General features: G+C 41.5%; 1 protein-coding gene across 2 annotated transcripts in view; it reads left to right on the plus strand.

Annotated features, from left to right (window-relative positions):
* The window catches only part of LOC127657562 (nuclear factor of activated T-cells, cytoplasmic 1-like), a 116,314-nt gene that overhangs the window by 55,733 nt on the left and 39,222 nt on the right, over window positions 1-21,359 (plus strand). For both annotated transcript variants that reach the window (XM_052146419.1, XM_052146420.1), the window contains exon 8: window positions 13,895-14,027. In XM_052146419.1, coding sequence (XP_052002379.1) covers window positions 13,895-14,027 — 133 coding nt within the window. The remainder of the gene's footprint in view (window positions 1-13,894; window positions 14,028-21,359) is intronic.

The following is a 21,359-nucleotide window of genomic DNA, read 5'->3' on the forward strand; positions in this document are numbered from 1 at the left end:
TGTTCATTTTCAAATGGCTTATTGCAGCTAAAGAGTCAAGAGCAGTGAGTGTGAGATTTGTTCTGTTTTACCCCAATATTGGTTATTACATCAGTATAAAATGTAGCTCTAGAAGAACATGGGCTGTGCACACGCTCTCTGTGGGTACACAAAGTTTTATATAAATAAAAATAATTCGGCTAGCTCTTTAATATACACTATGAAAGGGAATGGGGAACAAAATGACAAAAGCATAAAAAAGTGGTCCATACTACTTGTGCACTGTATGCCAAGTCTACTGAAGCAATAATACGATAACTTTGTGTGAGGAACAGATAGAAATGTAAGTCTTTAAGAAATATAAAGAAATGCACAAAATTTCAGTTGAAATTTAAGATTATGAAGCTGTATGTGGCAGCATTGACATTAATGACGTTTGGTCATGTGATACAAATGCCATTTGCGTCAATGGTGTCAAATGTATGCTCCATTAATGTAGTCCATACAACTTTTTTGTCCATTTCAGAGCTTCAGCATAGGGAAACCTGGTATTAGTAAATCGGAGTAGGGATGCACCAATACCACTTTTTCTCTTCCGATCCGATTCCAATATTGGAAATTTCAGTATTGGCCAATACTGATTCTGATCCGATACCAGTATTGTTGTTTTGCATAATCAGTTTAGAATATATTTACATTATTGTGTGGAACTAATTGGGTGTACTCTTTAATAGTAATTCCAGTATATGTAATCAGTAGAGAAGAAAAGGTTTTTTATTTTTTTTGATAAATGTTTTTAACTTGTATCTGGACATTAAAGGATTCAAATCTCTTTTTGTGTTCAATTTAGTTGTAAGATATCAGCTCACTTTTCATTCACACAGTATTTTTTTGGAACCCATTCAACTTAAATATTATTATAAATTGTAAACAATTGCTATTAATAATATATTATAATAGTAATATATCTCAATCGTGCACCTTTAACTTTTAAACCTTCACGCTTTTATTTTGACATTCTGAACTCTCCAGGAAGTCCTGTATGTTTCTGTTTGTTTGTAGGCAAGTTCACAGTAGTTTAATTCACTTCACATTTAAATTCTGGTAAAAAATAAAAAAATAAAAAAACACCTCCAGTGCCATTCTAAATACATATTATAAGTGAACCAAACTTTTGAGTATCTACATCTGAGATTCGTGAGTTGCGCTTAAATATATGTGCACCACGTGAAGCCGCAAGTGTGTGTGTTAACAGAACAGCACCATTCACTGACACACTGGAGCTGCATGTGCATTTTATATATTTAATTATTAAACACAGCCTTTTGTGATTCACAGAGCTATTGCACATCGTCAGGTGGCTTTGAATAAGGGGGCTTTCACACGTGGTTCGATTGCCTGTTCCGAACCCGAGTTCGATTGCTCCCCCCTCCCCCCTGCCCCCGATGGACTGTGTTCACATTATATATTTGTATCCGAACCGCAGTACGCTTGCATCATCAAGCTGCAGCTGCAGCTGGTGCGTAATCGTGTTGCTTGATAACCGCGAAATGAAAAGGCGTCAAAATGAATAGACTTGCTCGGTTCACATTTGTTCTTCTTTTTTTTAACCTTTGGTTGTGTTTTCAACATCAAGATACAGAAACACACTTGCGTCTGTCTGCCGCAAAAATACTGAAATCGTTCAAAAGACAGCGGGCTGTCCGCCGAAGACAATTTTTGCGAAGGCAAGCAGAAATCATCTCTCTGCTTGCAGTGCGTGTGCGTTAATCCCGCTTTTCGTCAAGGTAAGGCACATTCATCTGTCAAGCACTTTATTATGCTTTATACATGCTCTGCAATGCAGTGGTGAACACTAATCATGGACAGTAGGTGCGCTGTGAGACTGACGACCACATTATACGTCATCAATAGCGGTTCACTTCCGCGGTTTGGTTCGATTGCGTTAATATCAGCAGCGAACCGTACTGGAGTTCACATGAACCGTACCCCAGACCACCTTTTTAAGCGGACCCGAGTACAGTTCGCAGGTGCGCACCCGAGTTCGGAAGACAGCGTTCACACCATCCAAACGAACCGAACTCTGACGTCATTCGAACCCGGTTGCGCACCAAAAGTGCTAGTGTGAAAGCCCCCTAAAATGCATGAGTCATATGAACTAATTTAATGGTGTTTTAATGGTTCTTTTATGTCGTTTTTTTTAAGCTTGACAGTAATGAACATGACTAACACACAGTATCGGATTTGGATCGAGCTTGGTGGACCGATACCCGATCCGTCTAAAAGCTTCAGTTTAGAGAGAGCTGTTTAGTCAGATGTCAATTCATAGGCCAACACAAAAGGTTAATTCGCCAAGGTTTCCCTCGGATTCTCCTATGGGTTATTATAATGGGGTTTTTACTTTGAGTAAAATAAGGTTTGTGTTAAACGTTACTTAACGATACGTGGATTTTTTTGTTCTTCAACATAAATTTCACAGTCATACCTCAAATATGATTTTTTAAGCTGTAGTGTATTTTTTAAAAAGTACTTTGTGACAGGGCGGAGGGCGGGGCCGGGTCGTGATTATACACACCCGGTCCCTTATCAGGCTAATTAAGCCTCCGAGAGGGATAAAGTGGTGTGACGAGAGAGAGATCGTTTACGGACATGTCCGTCATGTGTGTGTGTTTGTCTTTTGTTTAAGTTAATCATTAAAATATTGTTTAGCTTGCCAGGCCGGTTCTCGCCTCCTCCTTTCCATTGAACTGCTTTGCACACACGACGGACATGTCTGTAAATGATCTCTCTCTCGTCGCACCACCGTCCGCAATCGGCCTTTATCCCTAACGGAGGCTTAATTAGCCTGATAAGGAACCGAGTGTGTATAATCACGAACCGGCCCTGCCCTCTGCCCTGTCACATACTTTCACAAAATGTCCATGTATCTTATAATAATGTTTACCACAGACCTTATATATTTAAAATCCAAAACTGCCATTATAAAAACCCATAGGAAATCAAAAGGGAACCTATGTCGAATTCTCTTCTGGGGTTTTGGACGAAAACATGAACAGCTCTATAGTTCTTGATTCACTGTTGTTTGCCTTGTGTTTCTCCCCTGTCATCTGTTCCCCCGGACTACACTTCCCATAATTCCCTGCTCTGATCACCTCGAACTGTTCCCCATTGTTCCTCACATGTGTTTCATTAAGCCGTTCTTCTTTTTGTATATAATAACCTGATTTCTGTTCAGTCCTTGTCAGTTAAGTGTTTTGACCTCCTGTTTATTGACCCATTCCCTTCATAGATGTTTTGCTCGTTTCAATGTTTTTCCCATTGTGGTTGTTTCTTTTGTTCCTGTGTTTACCCCATTAATCTTAAACAGAACAACTGACCGCAAAATGGATCTAGCGGTGTACTTCGTACAGCTGAGCCAGGCAGACCTATCAATAAGAGAGTTCTCCCATTTCTTCTCCACTGTTGCCGTCCACACTGGTTTTGATGATGATGATACCCTGAAATCCATCTACCGAATCAGACAGCCTCATCCGTCCCAGAGCCAGTGTTGCCAGCCTCCATGTACATGACCACAGACGTCGTTTCCATTTACATTTATGCATTTGGCAGACGCTTTTATCCAAAGCAACTTACAGTGCACTTATTACAGGGACAATCCCCCCGGAGCAACCTGGAGTTAAGGGCCTTGCTCAAGGGCCCAACAGTGGCATCTTGGTGGTGCTGGGGCTTGAACCCCCAACCTTCTGGTCAGTAACCCTGAGCCTCAACCACTGAGCCACCACTACTCCAAGTCTCAACCCATGTTTACTACCACAGAGGTCGTCTCCGAGTCTCTTCCCATGTACAGGACAACTGAGGTTGTTTCTGAGTCTCATCCCATGTACATAACCACAGCGGTCATTTCCTAGTCTCAGCCAGTGTTAACAACCACAAAGGTGGTTCCCGAGTCTCTGCCTGTGTTCACGACCGCAGAGGTTGTTCCCGAGTCTCTTCCCATCTTCGCAACCATGGAGGTCATTTCCCAGTCATCCAGTACTCTTTGTCTCGAGCCCGCCATGCTTCTGCCTTCTACGGCTTCACACCTCGAGCCTGCCACAGCTCCACCGTCTACGGCTTCACCCCTTGAGCTTGTCACGGCTCTGCCTTCTACAGCTTTGCCCCTTGAGCCTCCCATGGTTCTGCTTTCTTCTGCTTAGCCCCTCGAGCCTGCCACGGCTTCGCCCCCCAGGCCTACTACAGCTCCGCCTTCCACGTCCTCCAGTCTCTAATCTGTGGCCACATCCCAGGCCTCCTGACCCTATCTCAACCCTGTGGTTGCCACCCAGGCCTCCTGACCCTGTTTCAGCCCTCTGGCCACCAACCAGGCCTCCTGATCCAGTCCCTACCCTCAGGTGGTTTCCTGGCCTTCTAGGTCTCCTAGTCGTCCGCCTGATATACTCTGTTCTCCTGGGTCTTCAGGCCATCCACCTGATCTGCTCTGGTCTCCTTGGTCTCTCGGCCTTCCACCCAATCTGCTCTGATCTCCCTGGTCTCATGGCTGTCCGCCTGATCTGCACTGGTCTCCCTGGTCTCTCGGCCGTCCACCTGATCTGCACTTGTCTCCCCGGTCTCTCGGCCGTACACCCGATCTGCTCTGGTCTCCTGGCCTTCCACCTGTTCTACTCTGGTATTCTTGGTCTTCAGCTCCATCTTGGCCCTGCCTCCCTGACCAGCCTTCCTTGGGCTTCAGGAGCCACCCATTAGAGGGGGGGTTCTTTAATGATTCACTGTTGTTTGCCTTGTGTTTTTCCCCTGTCATCTGTTCCCCTGGACTACACTTCCCATAATTCCCTGCTCTGATCACCTTCAACTGTTCTCATTGTTCCTCACCTGCGTTTCATTAACTCGTTAGTCTTTTGTATATAATGACCTGATTTCTATTCAGTCCTTGTCAGTTGTTTTGACATCCTGGTTATTGACCCGTTCCCTTCATAGATGTTTTGCTCGTTTGTGTGTTTTTCCTATCATGGTTGTTTCTTTTGTTCCTGTGTTTACCCTGTTATTCAGTACTTTTTATTTTATTAAATACTGTTTCCCTTTCAAAAAGCTACATTTATGATACTGAGTTAGTGCTTTGGGAACAACTTTAGGTATGACCAGTTGTGAATATGTGTGCAACACGTCAATGAACGTTGACCGGCATTTATAGCCTCTGCCGGTGACATCATTGGATGCACCTGTAGCAGGGCTATAAATAGATGCGTCACAGGTGCATCATCATATCTTTTGTCTTCAGATCACTCTGTGTGTGTGTGTTTCATGAGCCTGTCAGAAACTTTAATCTTTCCTCTGTTAGGAGATAGAATTGTTAGGCAGAGCCCAGAAACCTTTCTCTTTCTCTTTTCTTTAAAAAAAAAACAAAAGAAGAAAAAGAAAGACTGATAAACAAAGCAAACAGTTTACACACTATGGCTGAAATGGACACACACACCAGTTTTGTTTTGTGTGTTTGGGGGAAGAGCATGCTGCTCTTGCATCGGGTGCAGGCATTGCGATCTGTTTACAGTCAAAATGCTTCACACTCGTCTCGCTTACTTCCAAGAGCCAGCGCCCACTCTTTCATCGTGGGGCTCTCACATAGATCTGGCTGAGGTGCGAGAGACGGATGCGTCCCTATCGCTCGCTCTCTCCCCAGATCCAGCTGATCCTTCTCGTAAACCTGAAGCGTGCCTCTGTACATTCCACGCACAATAATAAAGCAGCTGAGGAATTACTCGAGATGGTTACTCGGTCTGTGGCCAGACTATAGTTAGACTGGCCACGCGAACAAGAGACCCCCCCAAACTAAAAGACAGATTTCTGTCTGGTGGCCAAAAATAAATACATTTAAAAAATGAAATAAATAAATAAAAAATGGTAAGGGAATGCTATATCAGTCCCTTCCTTTCTTCTATGACCTCCATAACGAGCATTCTCATTCATGGAGGAATCCTTATACTTCCTGTGTCTTCGTGCCCTCGACGTTGACATGGGTGCTGAGGCTCGGGGGGAATTTGGTGATGCTGCCGGTAGAAGAGACACTTGCAGTTTATCTCTCGCCTGGTTCGGCATCATCGCTAAAGAGACCCACTCTCCCCACAAAGCTGTACAGGACCACCTCCACGCTTGTGGGGAAGGCTTATTGGGCAACAGGTTAGGCTGGTGCTGCCCTGCACACTATGGCAGAATTACAGGCGCACTAGGCTAATCTGTTGAAGGACCTGAGTGCGGGCACCATGGTCGAAGAAGAGGCTTTCTCTGAGCTTTGTCAAGCCACGGATCTGTCTCTCTGCACGACCAAGCAGACGGCCCGCACCATTGGCCAGGTCCGTCGCTCTCAGCAGCCCCTAAAGCAACACCTCAGGGCATTTATTTTATAAAAGGAAAAAAAAAACCTGATGGTTTTACACCCAGCCTTGTGGGGGTAGCCCCCCCTTGGGACGGGTCACGTGAAACATCCACCTGTATCCTCCCGATACCCCCAGTTAGTGGTTTCCAGCTAAATGTTGGGTGTTCCGTTGCTTCCTGCCTTAGTCCAGAACACGGGACACTTGACATCCCCTCAACAGGAAGTGTCAGAATCGATACCCATCTCAGAGAACCTGGCAGGGTGGAAACTACTGTGGTTCTATGTGGTTCCTAAGACCAGTAGAAAAAGGCTACAGAATTTAATTAGTTCGCCATCCTCCGCATTTCAGCAGCGTGGTTCCCACTACCGTGAAACCGGAGCAAGCATGTTTACTGTGGAAATAACTGCAAAATATCTTGGTTAAAGGGGCCGTAGAACATGATCCCCTTCCAGAGAGAGAGTCAGGTTACAACAGCAGATACTTCCTGATTCACAAAAGGATGGGGGGGTTGCGTCCGATCTTTGACCTTCGAGGCTTGGAACGCTCTGAGGGTGTTCAAGTTCAAGATGCTAACCATCAAGACAGTCGTGTCTCAAATCAAACATCACGATTAGTTGGTCATGATCGAGCTCATGGACGTGTACTTTCATATAGAAAGTCTGCCACAACACAGGAATTTCCTGAGGTTTGTTTTGGGGGCGAAGCTTTCCAATATCGGGTTCTTCCATTCGGTCTAGCCTTATCACCCCGCACATTCACGGAACGCGTGGATGCAGCACTGGCTCCTTTGCGACTCCGGGGCATCCACATTCTGAATTACATAGACGACTAGCTGATACTAGCACAGTCACAAGAACTGGCATTACAGCTCAGGGATATCGTCTTAGCTCATCTGGTTTCTCTGGGGTTGAGGCTCTTAGCCAAGAAAAGCGTCCTCTCTCCCACTCAGAAAACTACCTATCTGGGGATCGTATGGAATTCGATCACAATGCGGGCACAATTGTCTCCCGCTCTAATCGAGTCCATTCAGAACACCCTGAGCAAAGTCAGGCTAGGCCAAGGTTGTACTGTTCATCAGTATCAATGACTACTAGGTCTCATGGCAACTACGTCCTCGGTGATCCCTTTGGGTCTTTTTGCACATGAGACCATTTCAGTTGTGGCTCAAAGCCTGGGGATTTCATCCAAGGGCCAATCCCCTAGGCTGATAAGGGTAACGCGCCGCGGGCTACGTACCCTTTCTATGTGGTTCAGACCACGGTTCCTCATTTTTGGTCCCACTCTAGGTGCGTCTTGCCATTGCAGGTTGCTAACAACAGATGCCTCCCTGACGGGCTGGGTAGCGGTCTTAAGTGGTCGTCCAGCTCAAGGGGAATGGGAGGGTCGTCAGCTCGATTGTCACATTAACTGTCTCAAGTTGATGGCCGTATTTCTGGCTCTGAAATACTTCCTCCAGAGGCTGCCATGTCTTGGTGCGGGTGGACAACACAGTGGTAGTCTCTTAAATAAACCATCAAGGAGGTGTACGTTCACACCAGCTGAACAGACTGGCACGGCAGATTCTCCTTTGGGCCCAGGGCAAGCTCCTATTAATCAGAGCAGCTTGTATCCCTGGATGCCTGAATGGGAACAGATTTACTGTCCAGACAGAAAATACCAACTGGGGAGTGGAAACTCCACCCTGAGTTAGAGGAACAAATCTGGTTGAGATTTTCTAAGAGCAGAAGTGGACCTCTTTGCCTCCCAACAGACAGCGCAATGTCTCCTCTACTTCTCTCTGAGTCACCACTGAACCACTCTCAGGGTCTATGTGGCATTCCAAAAGCTTGTTCACAGTGGCACGTGTGCTCAGACTAAAAATAACAAGTTTTTAGCAAGTTCTCACTTGAACTTTCAAGCCACAATAAATGAAACCTCTCTCATTGCATTCATGGATGCTCAACCTAGGCCTTAAGAAGACTTGGAAAATGACGTATGGACTACTTTTATGAGACTATTTGTTCTTTGTTAATTTAAAGTGAGTCAAGTCAAAACAAGTCATTTTATTTGTATAGCGCTTTTCACAACACAAATCCTTTCAAAGTGACTTTACAGAAAATTATTATATAACAGGAAAAAAGCAGTAATGTTTTAGAAACACAAAAAAAAGTTAATTATATTTGTATATAGACCCATGTGAGCAAGCTAAAGTTGACCACGGCAAGGAACACAAAACTCCATAAGATGTTGGTTAATGGAGAAAAATTATCTTGGGAGAGACCAGGTTAAACAGCATGGATATAAATCCAATATTAGTTATTTGAGTAATGGTTTAAATTACTAAACTAAGTAAATGTTTGTGGACAATGTTTAAACAAAATTGTATGTATGTATGAATTGTAAGATTAATGATTAAAAGTCTTTGAACATGTTTGGTTGATGAAGGCATTAGTTGGCAATTAATTGCTTGTCTATGCATTACATTTTAAGAGAGTGTAGTCCATCTTTTGACCAAGGTGATGCAGGCTGAGATCATTGAGGTGCATCTCTGTTCGACATGCATCCTGAGGTTAAAACAGAAACACAAATAGAATAATATTGGCATAGATGCCATTCACTTTAAAACAGTTATATAATATGAGAAGTATTTGCAGATCTGGCAAGACTGACTAATGCAGCATAACTACGAGTAGATGGATAAATTAGGTGTATGCCTAGCTGAATGGGAAATTCTTTAGTCTAGACTAACTGTAAACTGAGAGAGTGTGTCTGAGTCCTGAACTTTGCAAGGAAGACTATTCCACAATTTAGAAACCAAGAAAGTCAAGGTTATCCCTCCTTTTGTGGATTTTATTTATTATTATTAACAGCCCATAATTTAGATATCATTGTGAATGTGATGGAATGTAGCATGATAGAAGGTTGTTTAAGTACTGTGGGGCTAGACCACTCCAAGCTTTAAAGTAATTAACAGAATTTTAAAATGAATACGAAAATTAACAGGTAGCCAGTGTAGCGGCGATAAAATGGGGCTATTATGATCATATTTATTGGATCTTGTCAGAACTCTAGCTGTTAAATTTTGAACCAATTGAAATGTATTTATTGAACCTTTAGGACATCCTCCCAGTAATTCAGTACAATAATCTAGTATTGAGGTCATGAATGCATTAATTAGTTTTTCGGCATCAGAAACAGAGAGCAGCTGTCGTAACTTAGCAATATTTCAGAAAGTGGAAGAATGCTGTTCTTCAAACATTGGAAATTTGATTTTCAAAGGACAGATTACTTTCAAATATAAGACCTAAGTTCTTTACTGTAGAAGATGATTTAAAATCTATCTAGAGTCAAATTACACAATATTTTAGCACCTTATTTTTAGAGGGGTTTTTTGGTCTGACGATTAGTACATTTGTCGGAATTTAGTAGGAAGTTTCTAGCTATCCTATCAATGATATCACGATTCACTCATAAGGCGTTGAATAATTATATAATTGGGTATCGTCCAAATGACAGTGAAAACTAACTTTTATACATTTATGTACAGCATATACAAGTGTCTAGTGTTGAAGGCAACACTAAGATCAAAAAGCACTAGAAGAAAAATGCAGCCAAAATCAGATGAAAAGATTTGTAACTCTGACAAGTGCAGTCTTTGTACTATGATGGGGCCTAAATCCTGACTAAAAGTCTTCATATATACCAATTCTCTGTAAAAAAAAAAAATAAAAAAAATTACATAGTATGGAGGACACTACGTTTTCTAGTATTTTCAACATAAATGGGAGATTCGAGATCGGTCTATAATTAGCCAACTCTCCAGGATCATGCTGTGGTTTCTTGATAATCGTTTTGATAATTGCCAGCTTAAAGTTTCTTGGGACATTTCTTAAAGATAGCAAGGTGTTAATAATATTAAGAAGAGGTTCTGTGATTACAGGAAACACCTCTTTTAGGAGTTTGGTCAGTATTGGGTCTAACATAAATGATGTTGATCATATGGCTAGCACTTCCTAACCTATGACATCTAAGGACTGATGTTGCTCATAGGGGATCATATGAGACACTGTCTCATATGTTCATAGGTGCAATGGCAGGTGGTTGCATAATTCCAGTTTTGTTTCTGGTGATTTCAATTTTATTACTACTTAGCTGCAATGAAACATCTGCTTGATTTTGTAATCTTCCACTTGCGCATCATTTTCCAAGCTGTTATCTTGAGAACATGAGTCTGATCATTGTACCATTGTACGGGGTGTTTCTCTTTAATTTTCTTTATTCGAAGAGACACTATCAAGAGTGCTAGAAAAGACTGTATTTGAGAAACTCTGGTAGATTTTTAGTGAAGCAATCTTTAGTGTTCAAAATAATTGTTTTATCTGATCGATAATGCAGCGTAGATTGAGTGACCGTAGCTAGGTGCAGCATACAAGCTACAAGGTAATGATCTGAGATATCATCGCTCTGCTGCAGTATTGTTTTATTATCAACATGAACTCCATATGACAGAATTAAATCTAGCTTGTGATTATGGTGATGAGTTTGTCCTGTCACATCGTTTGTCATTTATATTTAAATGCTAATACCAGTGTATAATTTCAATTATCTAAGTGAATGTTGAAGTCACCAACAATTAAATCTGTATCCACAGTAACTACTAAATCTGAAAACCTTTTTTTATTTTTATTTATATCTGCCAATGTCACATTAAGCATTATCACTTCCAAAGAATTATACGTATATCCTGACCTGTGAGTAACACCAAAAATATCACAGTAAACTGTAGCTACACCTCCTCCTTGACCCTTCAGGTGAGGCTCATATTTATAACATTAACCTGCGGGTGTAGACTCATTTAAATTAAAATATTCATCCAATTTAAGCCAGGTTTCAGTCAAACAGAGCTAATCCAAAATATGATCTGTAATCATTTAATTTACAATTAGTGCTTTAGATGAAAGTAATCTAATGTTTAGTACCTCTAACTTTATATAATGTTTATCTTACATTTTTTGGTTATTTTCAAGTTTGACATCAATTACATTTCTTCAAAATGACTTAGTGAGGGTTTTGTTTTTAATAGTTTTGGGAACAGACACAGTCTCTATGATATATAGGTGATACAGTCTCTATGTCAGCTCTCAAGGCAGCTAGCAGCAGTTTGCGAGATCCTCGTACAAATGCAAGTATTTCATGTTCGAGTAATTTTGCTGAACTACCCGCAACATGTGGGTGACCTGTAAGACGTCTTGGAGTGACACATGACAAGAAATGCTGTTAGTCACAAAGACACGTTTGAAGAAGCACCCTTAATTATATTTTTAAGAACAGACAATAGAAAAGACGTCAATGGTGTCTGATTCGCTGTTTGTTCAGGAGCATGCAATGGGACCCTGTCTCGTGGAACAAGCGCATGTAAAGAGTTATCACTCCTTTTTCTCTATTTCATTCTACTGAAAACTGTTTGCAAGAATAATGTAGTCAATGAGAATGCTGCAAATGATCTCCTATCATCTCGTGAGGTGCTGTGAGTTTAGTTTGCTTTATTTCCATGGAGCAGTTCGCTGTTACGCATTGTGAACTCAACTCTGCAGAATCAGTAATTTATACAGGTAATACAAGACACGTTCACCTTGAATCTAAAATTTTGTTTGATTTTCAAACTAAGGCAGCATTGACGCTGAACAGACTGGCTTCTTTAGGCAGCATTGACTGTAATAACAAACGCAATACAAACACATTCAATAAGAACATATTTGGCAGCATTTTTTGGGAACACAAGGGAATTTATTAGGCTTTATTGATGATTATTGTAATTATCTTTACATTTATAACTGTCTTTATTTCTTAATTTGTAGGCTATTAGTAATTTTTCACCTGGTGTCATTGACGTAAGCTTGCGTGATAGCAAATCTAGCAAATCTCCGTTGGAGATGGTAAATGTTTGGATTTGGGGAGGTGGTTATATATAAGATTTTTTAATCACTTCTTTAAACACTTTTTTCATTTCGTTTAAAGTGCAGTTTGAATTTAGAAATGTCTTTTGTTTAAGTTTTTTGTGTTTCAATAAATGATTAAAATTTTTATAGCAAAATCAATAAAGCAAAAATATTCACCAATCCTTGGCAGGGGGGTTGACCATATAATCGGATATAGTGAATAAAAAGGCGATTATCATTAACATATTTTTTACATATCGCCCAGCCAAAATGGGAAGTTACATTTTTCATGAACAATTGTAAAATGAAGTAATTTTATGGAGACCCGCACAAATACTCAATTCCATATTGCAACGTTACCTATTAATTTTTGCATATTTGTTTGTTTTTCTGTTTTTGAGTAGTCTATGGGCAATATAAACATTTTATTTTATTGAAAAACCTTGTTTTTGAAAATAGTAAATTATTAGTTTGTGCTATGGCTCTTTCAACAATTGGCTCCCTAAGGAGCCAATTCAACAATTGGCTCCTTAGGGGCCTGGGTAGCTCGCAAGTTCGAATCCAGGGTGTGTTGAGTGACTCCAGTCAGGCTTCCTAAGCAACCAATTGGCCCAGTTGCTAGGGTGGGTAGAGTCACATTTGGTTAACCTCCTCGTGGTCGCTATAATGAAGTTCTCACTCTCGGTGGGGCGCATGCATAGATGCCCCAGGGAACCAGATGTCTTGCTGCAGGTGCTCTACAGCCAGAACCGAAGTGTGTCACTGGCATCCACTAGCATTTAGATGCTTTTCTCTAACTCATTAAACTTCTCCATCAGCCTTATTAATTCCTTACATTTATCAAATATGTATCCCTCACTGCTGAAGGATGAAGCTATCATAAACATGTGGCATGCAGTGCAAGTAGCAAAAACATGTGCTGATGCCATGACTTACCACAATTATTTGTTGTTGTGGTGGTGGTTCCTGAGCAGCAGGGGTTTGAGATCAATGTGAATCCCTAATGCAGTTGTTTGTTGTTGTTGTTGTTGTGTTGGTTCTTGATCAGTGGGGGTAAAAATGCAGAGGAGAAAACAATGCATGCAGTTTAAATGCGATAAAAGTATAAAGGCAGAAAAAAAATGCATGTGGTAAAAGGGCAGAGATTAAAGATTAAAATGCTAAAAATAGAAAAATAAGCAATGCTAAGCATGCTACCAGGCCACTAATACAGATTCGAGTTCTTATCAACTGCCATTGTATTAAAAAAATGGACCAAGATAGTCATTATAATTTTTCCTGTTGTGTTCCACATAGAAGGAAAGTCATACAGAATAAATAATGACAGAATTTTTATTTTGGGGTAAACTAATCCTTTAAAGTTTGCTCTGTTCTGTACACAAAGCGTGACTTCAGAAATGTCTGAATATCATGCACAAGGTGTATGGACAATAAATATGATTCTTTAGCTTCAGCTTGATAGAGCCAGTTCCCGTTTCATAATATGGAAAAGAGTGACCAGGATATTATTCAAAAATGTTCCTAGGGGGTAAAAAAGGTTTGGAGTGATATGATTTTTCATTTCTGGCTAAACAATTATTTTAAAGTCTATTAAAGTATAGAGTCAGAGTATATTCTCTTCTATTTTAGACATCACTGGTTGTTGAAGTTCCTCCGTACCGGCATCAGCAGATCTCTGGCCCGGTGCAGGTCAGTTTCTATGTGTGCAATGGCAAAAGGAAACGGAGTCAGTACCAATGCTTCACCTATCTTCCCTGTGGTGGTGAGTGCTTTATTGAACACCCTTTCTCTTGACTTTATCTGTGCAATACAGCAAAACAAACAGCCTTAAAAGGCTCATGTCATGAAGAATCAAATTTGCCCAGATCTTTTGAGATCTCACTGTATTCTCAGAGCTCACTGTTTTATTTGTATAGTGCTTTTTCAAATGATTGGGCTAGTTGTTATACTTTTTACTCCAGTGAATATTTCTCATGGTAGGTTTATTTTTGAAAGTCAATTTCTGCATAACCACATACCTTGAAGACTTGGCTACAAAGAAGCTATTGAACATTTTCACCATTATTGCCCAGGAAAATAAGATACAATATATTGAACACATGTTGACCTATGGTGAGAATTTGACCTTATAATGCGGCATGTTGTCACACAATGTGGGGTAACTTGTCACAGTGGAGCTTCTTATTAAACCAGTGATATGGGTTTCATGTAAACATATGGGGGACACGTTCCAAGAGAGTCAATACAGAAAGAATCTATGTGTGTGTGTTTAAATCCACATTATTACAGAAATCTACAGAAATCAAGTAAATGAGATGGCAGGTGGGTTATAACAATTGTGTAGGAAATGCAAGATGATTATTTGTGTTTATAATGACAGTTGGTACATTGACATCACTTCCTCCCACATTAGTGCTGCTATCTGAAACTACTCTCCGCTTTGATTGTGGTTGTTGATTTTTCATGTCAGTAGCATCTGCAAGTCTTTCTCTGTTCAAACCACTTCTAAAATTAGCTACACTTTCTTTTTAAAGCGGAAACGCTTCACAAACGCATTGTGGTCAGTGGTCACATTAAAAATAGCATTAATTTTCCATTCCGATGAAATGTTATCACATGACGTGAACTCATGAACAAAATACATTTGACAGAGTTTTTAGCAGTGGTCAGTGTTTCAGTGTTCATCTAAAAGCAGTTCATCTTGACACTGAGATTTTGGGTGAAAGGCTAAAAAGGTTTTGTAAGGCTCAATGACACTGAATTCATCAGTTCGTTACATTAGCTTGTTTATTACAACAGAACATATATTTTGTCTCTCACACATCAATGAAATGGATTATCAACCAGAATGTACTGTATGTACTCTGTTTACTACAGTCTACAGTATTACTATAGTAAACCATGGATTCCACAAAAAAACATGGTTACTACAATCACAGTCACTACAGTATTACTATAATAAACCATGGATTCCACCAAAAACTATCATGGTTACTACAATATTAAAGAAATGGTTTTACTACAGTAATAGTAACTTTGGTATTTGTAGTAAAACCATAATAATTACTATGGTTTCACTATGAATAATATGATCAAAATATTGTTACTGTGGTAAAACCATGGTAAATTTATTGTGAAGGAATGCAAACTATTGGGAGGGCAAGCAAAACTATTTTAGAAATCAAATTCATGCTTTGGGGAAACTTTCCTAAAAGCATTGTTAGCCAACTATGGTCGTAAGTTCCATCATTACAACATAGTTCAACGATTTGGTGTTTCCTGAAACCATAGTTCCAACAAACATTTGCAAACGGCATCACAAATATGTGTGGTTGGAAATAGTGGTGCACCAATCAGTAAATTTGAAGCCGATACGATCTCAAATTTTTTAACCTTAAGATCGTCTGATTCCGATACACACTTTTGCAAGTTATATGCTGCAGTTATATGTTCATGCCCCACACTGTACAAAAAGGTTCCATTTGTTAACATTATTTAACAACACTGAATAATGAATCATGAACTTATGAACTTAATGTTAGTTACAACATAAACTAATACATTTTTTAAATCAAAAGTTGTATTTTTTTAATTAATTTAACATTATGATTAATAAATGCTGTAAAAATATATTGTTCATTGTTTGTTCATGATACATAATGCATTAACTAATGTTAAAAAAATTTAAACTTTTTCAGCGAGTCCGAATAACTACCATATTGAGCTCTGGGCAACTTATTGTTCATACACATATAAGTCTTACACATTTTTGAAAACATAACTTAATATTTATGTGAATTACATAATGTCTGAAGTTTAAATTTGTGAATGCTTTGAATTGCCAAAAACTGCTAAGGCCACTCTTTCATGCTTCAAGGGCTGAGCAAGCACTAATTTATTAGAGTAGCGGTGTATATGGGATTCCCTGCGTGATCGGCGATCACAGATTTAAGACGAATATTGGACGATTTAGATCAGTGCACCCGTAGTTGGAACAACAGCTCTTGACCTGTGTTTAGAATCATAGTTTCTTATTAGTTTGCTGTGTGGACATAATTTCACTTCGCTAAGGTTTCTATATCTTAATAGCTTGGATATATGGCACCAACAATGATGCCATGCTCCAGATCACATTTGTTCCCCATTCTGATGGTAGATGTGAACATTAGGATGATTGTCATAGATGATTGTTGGTGCCAGGCAGGCTGGTTTGAGTATTTCTGTAAATGCTGATCTCCTAGGATTTTCACACACAACAGTCTCTAGAATTTACTCAGAATGGTGCCAAAAACTAACAAACATGTGACAGTTCTGTGGACAGTAATGTCTTGTTGATGAGAGAGGTCCACAGAGAATAGCCAGACTAGTTTGAACTGACAAAGTCTACAGTAACTCAGATAACCACTCTGTACAATTGTGCTGAGAAGAATATAATCTCAGAATGCTATTCTGAGGTGCGGTTTGGGACTGTTTTGGCAGCACGAGGGGGACCTACACAATATTAGGCAGGTGGTTTTAATGTTGTGGCTGATCGGTGTATATTTGAGGCTGATAATTTAACGCATTCATTCAGTACGATTAATTACATAAAAATAACATTTAAAAACATGAACACAATTAATCTGCAATGCAGTTCAATGGAAAGGAAGAGGCGAGAACCGGCTTGACAATATAAATAATAGTTTAATGAGAAATTAAACAAAAGACAAAAACACACACATGACGGACATGTCCGTAAACGATCTCTCTCTCCCGTTCCATCCTCCACAGTCGGCCTTTATCCCTCTCTGAGGCTTGATTAGCCTGATAAGGGACCGGGTGTGTAGAATCACGACCTGGCCCCGCCCTCTGCCCTGCCACAATCGTGTCCCCTGACTTTGAGCAATTCAAGCACAAAGTACCACCTTTTTTCCACATGTTTTCAGTCAGCAGGGGGCAGTCAGTGCATCTTCAGTTGTACAGAAAGCACAAAAGTAAAAAAGCCTCACACAGCAGATGCATTCTTGTTTTCAAAGGCAGTTGGATGAAGCACAACTCTGAAAGACCTGAGGTCTCGAGACACCTTTTGTTAAAAGTTTTTTAAGGGCTGCATTTAAGGGCTCCTACACACTAGAGATTAAGCTGCATCAGAGAATGCAACGAATGCAATGAATGCATTAACTTCAATGGGGATGGTGTGGTGGAAGGACAGACAATAATGCAATAATGACGCTCCGTCATTCTACCAAAAACTGAGAACATTTCAATGCTTTCACAATGAATATGGGCATACATTTACTAATAAGAATCTCAGAGAGGTGAGTCTAGTTGGGCTTTTATTAAATTCAATTACATGAATCGTTTAAATGTTTAACATGTAAATGTTTTAACTAAATTAATGCATTTACCAATTTGCCATTAGATTCTGACATTTTATTCAAGTCTGTGTGAGTTCTTAACACTGCCTGAAATAGGTCAGAACCTGTGCGATGTATCCAGGGATCTTATATCACATACAAACACACAATTGTCTGCAAGTCAGTAAAGCATTCATTCAAGTTAGTATTCATTTGATGGAAGTGATCCTGACTGAAAAATACATATAATTACTTTATGAATTATCTTTATTTGGTGGTCTTTTCCATCAAATATTGATACATACAATTCATTGTGATTAAGTCAAGAAATTAATCAGCAGCTCATGTAATTACTTCTATTCAAAAATTTGATAAATTTTTTATACATATTTGTCAGGATCTGGGTTGTTTCTCTCTCACTACACACACTCATTCACACACTCATCTCACTCACACACCAGCACACACACACTTACATGTTTGCACTCTGGCATCACCTGTTGATCATCTCAATCAGCCTCAGCTGATTTGCAGTGACACCTGTTTCTAGTCTTGTCTGATTACTCTGTCTACTTCTGGTGTTTGCTCTCTCTGTTCTGTGTCGGATTATTGTGTGTGTTACGCGTTGTGTAATGCTCTCTCATCTGTCAGCAGTTACTTACCACGTCTTGTCATGTGTAGCTGCGCTCGTCTTAGTGTATCCTGTTATCTGCTGTGGTGAGTTTCTACAAGGCTTACTCTGCTCAAGCTACTTTCTACAAGGACCAGTACCTTCTGTTCGAGTGAACTTTCTGCTCCACGTTTCCACTCCTGACAAGTATCCTCTGTGTAGCTGTCTTCCTGGGGAGCATCATTTGAGTTCCAGTTCTGTGTTATCCACTACGGACTTCCTTTGTTGTTGACCATTACAGACTTTGATTTGAGTTACCTTTTGCATTTGGATCCTTTTGTTGCACTCTGACAGAATAATCCGACCAAGGATGGATCCAGCAGAGGAGGAATCGTTTTTCTCTGCGGTAAGGATTCAAGGAGCTATGCTGGGTCGACACGAGGAGGAATTATCTGCTGCCAGACATGCGGTGGAGAGTTTGGTTGCACAGGTGAATGATTTATCTGCTCGTCTTCTCCATGTGCACCAGGAGTCACCAGCAGTTCAGAGTCGCCCTTCTCCTCCAGAACCTCGTGTGAACAATCCCCCATGTTATGCCGGTGAGTCGACTGAGTGTCGAGCCTTTTTGACTCAGTGTGAGGTGGTGTTTTCCCTGCAACCACAGACTTACGCAAGTGATTGCGCCCGTATCGCCTTTGTGATTTCGTTACTGATTGGGCGTGCGCGTGAGTGGGGAACCTCCGCTTGGGAAGCAGGGACACCCTACTGCAGTCGTTTTGATCTCTTTAAGGAGGAGATGATTAAGGTCTTCGACCAGTCTGTTTTTGGTCGCGAGGCTCCACGTCTTCTGACCACCATTCATCAGGGCAGAAGAACTGCAGCCGATTTCGCCATTGAATTTCGCACCCTGTCCACCACATGCGAGTGGAATGAGCCTGCCTTGGTTGCTCGTTTCCTGGAGGGTCTGAATGTTGATTTGAAGGAGGAGATTTATGCTCGCGGTTCACCTGACTAGCTCGACCAACTGATAGAGCTGGCGATTCGTCTTGACAAGTGCTTTGAGCAACGGCGACGTGTTCGAGCAATCTCCGCTACACCTAGTGAGCCATCTACTTCCGCTGCTTCCAGACCAGACCCTGAGCCCATGCAGTTGGGTAGCATTCGCCTCCAGGCTGAAGAGAAACAACGTCGCATCTCCAACAGACTGTGTCTTTACTGCGGCGCGGCTGGCCACTTTGCCGCTTCATGTCCGTTAAAAGCCAGAGCTCGCCAGTAGACCGAGAAGTACTGGCGAGCACTGCTGTGACGTCCTCTCCATCCAAGTCCCGCACCATCCTGCCCGCGGTTCTTCGTTTGGCTGGTTCTACTGTTTCATGTTCCGCACTAATCGATTCAGGGGCTGAAGGGAATTTTATTGATGAGAAATGGGCTCGGGAACATAACATCCCTCTAGTGGACTTGAACAATAGTACCACCATCTTCGCCCTAGATGATAGTATTTTGTCTGAGATTCACCGTGTCTCCTGTCCGGTGAGTCTAGTTATCTCTGGATACCACCAAGAGACTATTTCTTTTCTCATTTTTCAGTCTTCGTATACTCCCATTGTGTTAGGACATCCCTGGCTAGTCCAACATAACCCTCATATTGACTGGGTCAAGAATACCATGTTGTCTTGGAGTCTTTCATGTCATGTAAATTGTTTAGTTTCTGCTATTCCTGTGGTTTCTTCTGTTGCTGTGTTTCAGGAGGAGCCTGGAGATCTGTCTGGAGTCCCGGAGGTGTACCACGATTTGCGAGCGGTTTTCAGCCGCTCCCGGGCCGTTTCCTTACCGCCTCACTGCCCTTACGATTGTAGCATTGATCTCCTTCCTGGCACCACGCCACCCCGCGGTAGATTATATTCTCTCTCTGCGCCCGAACGGGAGGCTCTAGAAAGATACCTCTCTGAGTCACTTGACGCTGGGATTATTGTCCCATCCTCCTCTCCTGCCGGTGCTGGGTTCTTCTTTGTGAAGAAGAAGGATGGCTCGTTACGTCCCTGCATTGATTACCGGGGGCTGAACGACATAACGGTCAAGAATCGTTACCCCTTGCCCCTTATGTCGTCGGCTTTCGAAATCTTGCAGGGCGCAAAAGTCTTCACAAAGCTGGATATACGTAACGCATACCATCTCGTTCGTATTAAGCGGGGAGACGAATGGAAGACCGCTTTTAACACCCCTACTGGTCACTTTGAATACCGCGTTCTTCCTTTCGAGCTGGTCAATGCTCCCGCTGTATTCCAGGCATTAGTCAACGACGTCTTGCGAGACATGTTAAATGTCTTTGTGTTCGTTTATCTAGACGACATCCTCATTTTCTCACCCTCTCTCGAAGTACACATCCAACACGTTCGCCGAGTCTTACAACGACTACTCGAGAACCGCCTTTTTGTCAAGTCAGAGAAATGTGAATTTCATTCTCGATCGGTCACGTTCCTGGGTTCGGTGGTCTCTGCTGAGGGTATCAGCATGGATCCCGAGAAGGTGCGGGTGGTTCTCGATTGGCCTATTCCGGATTCTCGTGTTGCTCTCCAGCGGTTTTTGGGATTCGCTAACTTTTACAGACGATTTATTCGTAATTTTAGTCAAGTCGCGGCCCCTCTGTCTGCTCTCACCTCGACCAAGTCTCGTTTCGTTTGGTCTGAGGTGACGCAAGATGCATTCGATCGACTCAAGAGGTTGTTCACCTCCGCGTCCATTTTAGTCACTCCGGATCCTGAGAGACAATTTATAGTCGAGGTCGATGCCACCGATGTTGGGGTGGGGGCTATTTTGTCACAGCGATCTTCTCTTGATGACAAGGTTCATCCATGCGCCTTCTTTTCCCATCGTCTTTCGCCGGCTGAGTGCAATTATGACGTGGGTAATCGGGAGCTTTTGCCGATTCGGTTAGCTCTGGGGGAATGGCGGCACTGGTTGGAGGGAGCCAGTGTTCCATTTATTGTTTGGACTGACCACCGGAACCTCGAATACATCCGTTCCGCCAGGAGACTTAACGCTCGTCAGGCCCGCTGGGCGTTATTTTTTGGTCGTTTTGACTTCTCGATCTCGTTTAGACCAGGTTCCAAGAACCTTAAACCCGATGCTCTCTCGCGGCAGTTCGGTT

The sequence above is a fragment of the Xyrauchen texanus genome, chromosome 17 (assembly GCF_025860055.1).
Source record: "Xyrauchen texanus isolate HMW12.3.18 chromosome 17, RBS_HiC_50CHRs, whole genome shotgun sequence".
NCBI classification, from domain to species: Eukaryota; Metazoa; Chordata; class Actinopteri; order Cypriniformes; family Catostomidae; genus Xyrauchen; species Xyrauchen texanus.